This window comes from Hylaeus anthracinus, unplaced genomic scaffold (assembly GCF_026225885.1).
Source record: "Hylaeus anthracinus isolate JK02 unplaced genomic scaffold, UHH_iyHylAnth1.0_haploid 21297, whole genome shotgun sequence".
Classification (NCBI taxonomy): Eukaryota; Metazoa; Arthropoda; class Insecta; order Hymenoptera; family Colletidae; genus Hylaeus; species Hylaeus anthracinus.
In genome coordinates, this window is record NW_026534879.1 from 1 (window position 1) to 9,571 (window position 9,571).

The following is a 9,571-nucleotide window of genomic DNA, read 5'->3' on the forward strand; positions in this document are numbered from 1 at the left end:
AACCTGTGCGCAATTCACGCAAAGAGAGTAACGATTATGCCAAAGGACATCCAGTTGGCTCGTCGTATTCGAGGAGAGAGAGCTTAAACATTTTTTTTTTGTGGTAAACGGCCCTTTTTAGGGCCACCAAATCAATTACAATGTATAATATCCTGATGTTTCGACTTTTTTACAAGTTCGTATTTAACGAATGCCTTTAGTCTTCCATTGATTTAAGAAAGTGAACGAGGGTTAGCTTGTCCTTTTATATCCGTCTTTTATGACCTGATCTGTAATAAGGTTTAGGACATAAACGTCTCCAAAGCATTCAGATCTGGATTTCTATTAACTTCTAATATTACTAATTCTAAAACAAGAAAATGGTAGAAATTTTGTATTTGAAAAAATTATACATAAATCTTGGGTTGGGCTGGATGGGATTTATCTGTCCTTGGAAACAGCGTGATTCTCTCGCTATTCGTCCACGAAGGTGCGCTTATCTAAATCGTTCCTACAAAACCAATGTTAGTATACATATAGTATGTATATGTTCTATCGATAAATTTGTAGAAAGGGATAAGAGCCCACTGATTTCACGTTAACTAAAGTTCACACATAATTCACAGAACAACGAGGTGGCGTCGACGTGAGTAGACCTTTGTATTATATGGTAGGGATCCTTCATCGGTTGGTATATACAGAAACAGGTTTTGTACAATTCCGGTTAGAATTCGGCGCAGCTTTGTGGGGAACCGGCGAAAGAATCTTTTATGTACAGAAACACGACCCTCGGCGCGTACAATGGGCTGAAGCATCTGCTAGGCCAGCTGGCTCGTAATGTGGGGTTGTTCACGAACCTGGACTGTAATCTATATCGAAAAACTCGAAATAATCATGAGAATAGTATTACGAATACAAGATTATTAAATAAAAATGATTTAAGTAGAAATAAGTCAGTAGATATTAATTTAAGTTAAGTAGAAATAAATAATAAGTTATTTAAGTTGAAATAATCATGAGAATAGTATTACGAATACATTAAATAAAAATTATTTAAGAAATTCTTATTAGATTATATTAACTATTTAAAATAACTATCTGTACTAGTATCTATTATTCAATGTTTTTGAGGTAGGTAATATTTCCTTCGTTTGTAAATATTTTGTGGCCCTAAAAAGGGCCATTTGTATTAATGTGATAGTTAAGCTTTCTTTTCGGTCTTCTTCGGCAACAATACAGCTTGAATGTTCGGCAATACACCACCTTGAGCGATGGTTACACCAGACAACAATTTGTTCAACTCCTCGTCATTACGGATGGCGAGTTGGAGATGCCTCGGAATGATTCTAGTCTTCTTGTTATCACGAGCAGCATTTCCAGCCAATTCTAATACTTCAGCGGCCAAGTATTCCATGACAGCAGCAAGATAGACTGGTGCTCCTGCACCAACACGTTCAGCGTAATTTCCTTTTCGCAGAAGTCGATGTATACGACCAACAGGGAATTGAAGACCAGCTCTATTAGAACGGGACTTTGACTTTCCCTTGGCTTTACCACCTTTGCCACGTCCAGACATTTTTAGCGAACTGAAGAAGTAAACTCGAAACGAACAGTACAGTGAACTCCACAGAAATGATGCTCTGACACGAATATGCTTCGCTTATATACCCATTCGGCGTTGCGCCACGCAGCCAATGGCGGCGCAGCTCGAACGTGATTGGCGCGCCGGTACTAGCACGTTTCACGATATATATGGGGCGTCACCGGTGGTTCAGCACTCAGTATCGAGTTCTCGCTCCAGTAATACACACGTTACGTTTATTACGAAGAGTATTTGAAGATGCCACCGAAAGCAAGCGGAAAAGCTGTGAAGAAGGCTGGTAAAGCCCAGAAGAACATCAGCAAGACCGACAAGAAGAAGAAGAGGAGGAGGAAGGAGAGCTATGCTATCTACATCTACAAAGTCTTGAAGCAAGTCCATCCTGACACCGGAATCTCCAGCAAGGCTATGAGCATCATGAACAGTTTCGTCAATGATGTCTTCGAACGCATTGCTGCCGAAGCTTCCCGATTGGCTCATTACAACAAACGATCGACCATCACATCTCGGGAGATCCAGACTGCTGTGAGGCTTTTGCTACCTGGTGAATTAGCCAAGCACGCTGTTTCAGAAGGAACCAAGGCAGTCACCAAGTACACCAGCTCCAAGTAAACGCTTTAGCGTTATTAGATTAATCGGCCCTTTTCAGGGCCAACAAATTTCTAAAAACAAGAAACAACCTCTGTTCAATAATCTGTTCGTGAATGATTAAAACGAACTCGAAATTTCAGAAATACGTAACAATCTTTAAAAATAGTTGTAAAATCGAAACCATTGTATGGGTGTTTTTCGCGGTGTTTTGCTACTACTTGACTTGCGCAGTACATTGCAATATCGTAAGGTGTCGCGATCAATTATATACATAAGCGAATTAAATATTTTCAATTTTAGTCGTGTATTCTATTAATCATATTGAAAAAATTGCACTATAGATAGGTGAAGTTTCTTTTAGAATAATTATTGAAATTCGTACACAAGCAGAAAGGATAACGTTTATACAAAACTATCAAGCCTCTGAATAGTTGACGATAAACAACTACGATAGCAAAATGTGAAGCGTCATAGTTAAATATCGATTTATGTTGAGAATAATTGATACTGTGACCTTAGTATTGTACTATGCTCAGAAATTTCTAACGTATTCAACAATGAACAACACGATTATTGTGAAAGTTTCTTGCTCAGCTAGTTCATTGGGAATGCTTCCTGTGAAATACAATAGCATGACTATAGTTTGGAAAGAAAGCAATCACGGGCTCATATTTTAATGCTGTTTTTTATCCATATAATCAGTCAAATATACTGTTAATGTTTAACCAATGATTTTAGAAGCATCTTGCATAATACATGCTTTGCAAGGGTTATAATCGAAATATTACATAAGTACTATAACCTATAACAACGGTTCTATGTAACAGCGTTCTCACATACAATTCTTATTTCACAAATATATATGTCGTAGTCGACTTAAATCTTTTACAGTTCAGAAAAGAAAATTGCATTGTGTGTTAATACACACCTTCATAATTAGGTATAAAATATAATACTAGGGACATTGAACTGAGTGCAGTTAAAAATGTTTATGATCTTCACCATGGATTCTTACAACCTATGATCGGTGTCAGGCACACACAACGTCGCCCCAATAACGCCTAAGGGACAATGTTCATTTGGCAGTGTTAAAAAATTATTCGTAGAGTATTTATTTAATAGTGACGTTTAATTTCCTATAAATTGTCATTGTAGAATATCATGACACTGTTCTGTACTATAGATGGAGCAACTGTTGCTAATCGTCGACAATTCTGATTGGTAGACCCGAGAAGTATCTATATAGGGAATTTTACGATGTCTAGGATCAAAGACACTAGTAATTAATAGTTCCTATTTGTTACGCCAGGTGTCGTGACTCGCAGGATTCATGAACCTCTCATACTTTAATTTGTTTCTATTATGCAGAGTTATAATGGACAAACAGTAATAAGCATTACTCAGTAACTTTTTCAATATGATTTAATATTTACAGAATATTCACATATTTTGTAACTACTCGATCCTTTCTGGATCTTTTCCTGATAAAGCGAAAGGTTTACACTGAATGTAAGAAATGTAAAATTAAGAATCTAGGAGATCCATTTTCATCTGATATGTGTGTAATATATTGTACAACTTTCTTGCAAACCACTAATAGCAACATGTTGATGTATAAATTATTGAAACGATCAGGGTTTCTGTCACCTGCTTACACATGTGGCCATTTCCAAGAAGATAAATACAAGAATATTGAGAAAGGCTAAAATTAAAATAAATAACAGCTTCTAATCGTTCAAATACTTAAATAATCTATACGAAAAAATTGGCACGGGACACAATACAAGAAACGATTTCAATAATACTCGCAAGGAAAGTCTTTTCTGTATGCGACTGATTGAAGTTTTTGATTCGAGGTGATCTCATAATTTAAAAAAAAAATAATCTTAATTTATAATAAAAACGCAATACCAAACAATATAATCAGAACGATATTACAAAAATATTGCTAAATCCTTATTCATCTTCCTTGTTCTGTACTGTAGACTTTCCTATACATCATATTTTGCTTTCGATGAAAGCACATCAAATAGGAACTGTTACATACGAACCGAATACGATAAATGTATTCAAAAAAATATTATAACTCTACAAAACGTATGAAAATCACATTCGAAAAGTATGAAACGAATGTTTAACGTGTTCACGATAATTGATTTTAAACCAACGACAGAACGTTCCGTGGTTTAAATCGCGCATCACCAGTCGGTGAAATGTTAACGGAGTTTTCTCCACATCTGATACAAAGACCGTATGAATGACGGTATGTAAATCAGCATCGGTGCCTCTAGTTCGATTTTCAATACTATCATTGACCGTGTTTACGAGTAATTACGTAGATTTTTAACTTTTTCTACGCGATGTACTATCGCTGCAAAAAGACGGTCGTCACTATCTGGCGCGATATACGGCCTCAGGAAGGGAATACGGGCGAAAACTAAACCACAATTAAAACTAGACACACGCAGCTAAATTTCCATGGTTCGGGTATTCGTTAATACGATTTCAACGAGGAGAAATAAACGTCGAAATAGAAGGTTCGTTTACCGGTTGGTCGGTGTCAAGGAATTGCGGCGTCCGACATATTGGATCAGTCTCTCTCCATGGTCCGTGCCCGAGAAAGAACCTCCGCGCTCCCGGGTGCAAAAATATACTCACTCCAGCAATCGCATTCGAGTCGCTCGAGCTGTTTAAAGTCACTTTCCGTTGTACGTTTATCAGAGATTGTTTGATCTTTGTTGAGAGAGAATGGACGACAAAAACGCATCCGCAAACGCATCCGTCGAAATGGGTGAGAGCAATTCAGCTACGGCAGCGAAGAAGCCAGCGAAAAGCAAGTCGAAGACACAACGTGCGAAAGCGTCTCATCCACCGACTTCGGAAATGGTGAACGCCGCCATTAAGGAATTGAAAGACCGAAAAGGATCGTCTGTCCAGGCCATCAAGAAGTTTATCGCCTCCACTTACAAGGTTGACGGAGAAAAATTCGCTCCGTTCATCAAGCGATACTTGAAAGCCGCCGTAACATCTGGTGCCGTCGTACAGACCAAGGGCAAGGGAGCTTCTGGGTCCTTCAAGCTATCAGCTGGAAAGCCGTCGGAGACTTTGAAGACTAAGAAGGAACTGCGTTCACCGAAGAAAGCCGAGGTGAAGAAGGTCGAGAAGAAGACCGTGGCAAAGAAAGTCGCCCCCGTGAAGAAGCCAGCAGCTAAGAAACCAGTAGAAAAGAAGGCAGCCGCAGTGAAGAAAACCGCAACGAAAGCAGCGGCAACTAAAGCGAAGACCGCCACAGAAGCTAAGAACATGTCCAAGTCGAGGAAGACCGCCAAAGCTCCTGCAGCGAAGACCAGGACTCCTAAGCCGAAGAAGACCGCTACATCGAAATCGGTCAAGGCTCCAGCAAAGAAATAATTGCGCTCTGCAATAACAACATTCAAACATAAATGGCCCTTTTCAGGGCCACCACATTCTTACCACGTAGAACTACCCACTGCCTCTTTCTTTCTAGGTATCAAATGCATCCTTGCAAAGGAAATGTTCATAATTTTAAATTATCGTGCTAGATTGCAAAATTATTTTGCGTTGTACGAAGAAAGTACTTTATTACGAAGATGAACATCTTAATTTTAAATAGTTCACTACAGCTGAACAGACTTCGACATGTATCATATACCTGCCTGAACAATTAATGACCAGCGACCAGAGTAGACAACATTTTCTTTGAATTCTAGTGTAACGAACATTAAGGAAAAGTAACGAACAGTTCTTAAATATTTCTTATTTGTTAATCGAATTTTATGTTTAAACAAGAATTTTATCCATTTGCGGCAATGAATGAAAAAGTAACGAACAGTTCTTCAATATTTCTTATTTACTAAAAGAAATTTATGTTTAACACGTTGATCGCCACGTCACCCATATATGGGCGACAGTGCTTTTCACTGAAAAACGAAAACTATTAATTCTGAAAGTCAAGTGTCACAGAAAATGAATTTAAATAAAATACTTGGATTTCGATGAAGTTACAGAACTAAATACCAAAATAAATGTTTCATTACGCAGCATTCAATAGTCTGTAAACAAAATTTAAACACGGTAGAAATTTTCAAGAGTTTTAGTCTGAACGTGTTAAACAAGAATTTGATCCATTTACTTATCGAGAGACGAAAGACTGTTTCACGTTTAGAGAAATGCGTAGCAAGTATAGCGGTCAGGGTCGGAAGTACCTGAGGGCCGTAAACTAACGGTTCTTCGCATCTGGGTGGCAGTTTCCCACAAATGCGCTTTCTAAACGTCGCGGTAATAACCCCTGTTTGCAAGTGTGATCTGTCGATAGGTCCTACTGCAACTTAAGAGCTTACAAAGTCTTCGTTAGCTTCAATTCGCACGCATAAGATGCACAGAATGGGATAAGGTCCAATTAGAACTACTGATTTTGTAATGCTTTATCATAGAATACGCGTTATACGTTGATAATGCGTATTACACGTTGCGAATAAATCATTATACAACGTTCATATATTAGGTTGTCCCAAAAGTTTCTTTCGTTTTATTAATAATTAATTCATACACAATATTTTATGTTTTATGTTACATTACAAAATTGTGTACAATTCATTTCGCTCCATTACTGTTACAACATGAATACCTATGAAATTAGATTGTCTATTTATAGAAACACTGCCACACAAAACAATTGAATGCAACTCACGAAAGAAACTTTTAGGACAACTTAATACATCTCTGTTTGTATGTTTTTGACTTCTCTTAGTAGCTGGGAAATCTGTGTCGTATATTGTTATTTAGTGTGAGTGTTACCATTAGATTAAACTAGTGTAGTTTTAGTAAAGGGAAAGTTGTTACTTTCTCTTTGATAATTGTTCTGGGAAAATGCTTACTTATATTTGGCGTGTGGTTGTTCAAAAAGGTTATTCTAGGAGCTGATGGCAATAAAATAAATTTTTAGACACTAGGTTTTGTAATTCTTGAATGCTTAGTTCGACGCGCAATCGAACGACGCCAGATTTACGGCTGCGAGGGCCAGTAGATGGTCTGGAGCGCGAGCTCAAACGTGATTGGTCGACCGGCGCTCCCCCTTTTCGCTATAAATACCGGCTCGCGCCGGCGTCCAAATCATTCTATCTGCATCCTTCGTGAAGTTCAGAGCTCTCGTGCGTTTTTGAATCTGATTCTAAACCATGCCACCCAAGGCAAGCGGAAAGGCTGTGAAGAAGGCTGGTAAAGCCCAGAAGAACATCAGCAAGACCGACAAGAAGAAGAAGAGGAGGAGGAAGGAGAGCTATGCTATCTACATCTACAAAGTCTTGAAGCAAGTCCATCCTGACACCGGAATCTCCAGCAAGGCTATGAGCATCATGAACAGCTTCGTCAATGATGTCTTCGAACGCATTGCTGCCGAAGCTTCCCGATTGGCTCATTACAACAAGCGATCGACCATCACATCTCGGGAGATCCAGACTGCTGTGAGGCTTTTGCTACCTGGTGAATTAGCCAAGCACGCTGTTTCAGAAGGAACCAAGGCAGTCACCAAGTATACCAGCTCCAAGTAAACGCTTTAGCGTTATTAGATTAAACGGCCCTTTTTAGGGCCAACAATTTTCTCAATACGTGGAAAATATTCTGGTTTCTAGAATTGAATTTCTAAGAATTTTATAATAATATTAAATTCCTGATCCTTGATAAGAATATTTAATTAAAATTTCGTTATTGTGTTAAAAAACAAAAATGGCTTGCTGGTCATCTTTAACTTATAAAAAACAAACAGAATGTTCAGATTTTTGTGAGCACTCTTAGCTTGAACGGAGTCTTACCTACAAACTACGGATATGAAATGGATTATTTGCGTTATTGTATGTTGTTACTATTTTATATTTTGTATAATATAGATGTTATATAAAATTATACACTTCTTGAAAAAGTATTCTTTGAACGCATATGAATTTTTGAAAATAATAAGATTGTGAAATAGGGTTTAGAACACTAAACCTATCAGAGTCGGTTTTCAAACTTTTGTGTACAGTTTTTATATTCAATATACAATTGTTACATGAATTATTCACTTTAGATCCCCGTAAAATATTCTTGCATTGAAAAAAGTGTTTTTAAGTTATCCTATCATAGTTAAGAATGAACCTCGTTTCATGCTGTAGAACATGAGGTAACAAATTTTAGGTTAGGGTCGAAGACGCCGACTTATGGCTCTGAGTTCGTCTTTACTTCGTATAGAATAGACATTGTATGTAAGCGTCGACCCGTGTGGAAGGTCTGTCGTCGTTTGGGAAACGGTGGTAACCGATAGCTGGATGCGTGACGAATTCTAACAGTCACGGATGTTATGGTTAAGGCCATAAAGGTCTGATGCGCCTCTTTTGGCGGTGGCCGACAGAGTCGGGTCTCGTGACTCGACGTCATAGTGCTGCATTAACGCGTACGAAGATATAAGGGCGTTCTCGAATGATCTGGCCACGGAGTTCGGTTGGCGTTTTATCTTTTGGTAAGAGGAGTGTGAGGAATCGCATAGCACTTACTCCAAAACTTTAGTTGAACGAGCATCATGGGATTACAAACTATAATTTTAACATGTAATTAAAACAGAACTTCAACATACACGTATTATGTTAGACATATCAAAGAGTAATTCAGTTGTTAAGTACATTTAAATGGTTAACTTTTTATCAATAGAATGTTATTAAAACAGAGGGTTCCTTGTTTAAAAAATTTGGTGGCCCTGAAAAGGGCCGTTTGTGTAGACTTTTTGAGTAGCGTTTAACCGCCAAAGCCGTACAGAGTTCTTCCTTGACGCTTCAATGCGTAGACGACATCCATAGCAGTCACAGTCTTCCTTTTGGCGTGCTCGGTGTAAGTTACAGCGTCACGAATAACGTTCTCAAGGAACACCTTCAGTACACCTCGAGTTTCTTCGTAGATCAAACCAGAAATACGCTTCACACCGCCACGACGAGCCAGACGACGGATGGCAGGCTTTGTGATACCCTGGATGTTATCACGCAGAACCTTCCTATGACGCTTTGCTCCTCCTTTTCCCAATCCTTTTCCTCCCTTTCCGCGACCAGTCATGATTCAGTTGGTATACTCGTAGTAAGCGAACGTCTGAATGCAAAACTCGAATGATGCTCTCACCGGCCGGAGTCGCGTTTTTATAGCGTGCCCGTTGCAGTACCCCCACCCGCCGGCACCCAGCCAATCAGAAGCATCCAGCGCGCGCCGTAACAGCATAAATACCGGTCTCTCTCGGCGCGAAGCTCATTTTTCGTTGTGTATTCGATACGTACCGTTCGGTTTATTTCCGTTCTGTTGTATAGACGCAATGGCTCGTACTAAGCAAACCGCTCGTAAATCTACCGGTGGAAAGGCTCCACG

The 9,571-nt window shown here is 38.9% G+C and overlaps 5 protein-coding genes across 5 annotated transcripts; 3 read left to right on the forward strand and 2 right to left on the reverse strand.

The window, feature by feature from the left end:
* Positions 1-1,005: 1,005 nt before the first annotated feature.
* On the reverse strand, positions 1,006-1,626 carry LOC128893157 (histone H2A-like). Its single transcript, XM_054153972.1, has one exon. The coding sequence runs from the start codon at positions 1,553-1,555 to the stop codon at positions 1,181-1,183; it is 375 nt and encodes a 124-aa protein (XP_054009947.1). The 5' UTR covers positions 1,556-1,626; the 3' UTR covers positions 1,006-1,180.
* A 128-nt stretch (positions 1,627-1,754) lies between these two features.
* On the forward strand, positions 1,755-3,045 carry LOC128893155 (histone H2B). The gene has a single exon (XM_054153969.1). It carries the CDS (start codon positions 1,820-1,822, stop codon positions 2,189-2,191), a length of 372 nt encoding a protein of 123 aa, XP_054009944.1. The 5' UTR covers positions 1,755-1,819; the 3' UTR covers positions 2,192-3,045.
* A 1,781-nt stretch (positions 3,046-4,826) lies between these two features.
* Positions 4,827-6,379, forward strand: LOC128893152 (histone H1-III-like). Its single transcript, XM_054153967.1, has one exon. The coding sequence runs from the start codon at positions 4,919-4,921 to the stop codon at positions 5,579-5,581; it is 663 nt and encodes a 220-aa protein (XP_054009942.1). The 5' UTR covers positions 4,827-4,918; the 3' UTR covers positions 5,582-6,379.
* A 936-nt stretch (positions 6,380-7,315) lies between these two features.
* On the forward strand, positions 7,316-8,040 carry LOC128893154 (histone H2B). Its single transcript, XM_054153968.1, has one exon. It carries the CDS (start codon positions 7,369-7,371, stop codon positions 7,738-7,740), a length of 372 nt encoding a protein of 123 aa, XP_054009943.1. The 5' UTR covers positions 7,316-7,368; the 3' UTR covers positions 7,741-8,040.
* Positions 8,041-8,814: 774 nt separating this feature from the next.
* Positions 8,815-9,433, reverse strand: LOC128893156 (histone H4). The gene has a single exon (XM_054153970.1). The coding sequence runs from the start codon at positions 9,266-9,268 to the stop codon at positions 8,957-8,959; it is 312 nt and encodes a 103-aa protein (XP_054009945.1). The 5' UTR covers positions 9,269-9,433; the 3' UTR covers positions 8,815-8,956.
* Between the last annotated feature and the right edge of the window lie 138 nt (positions 9,434-9,571).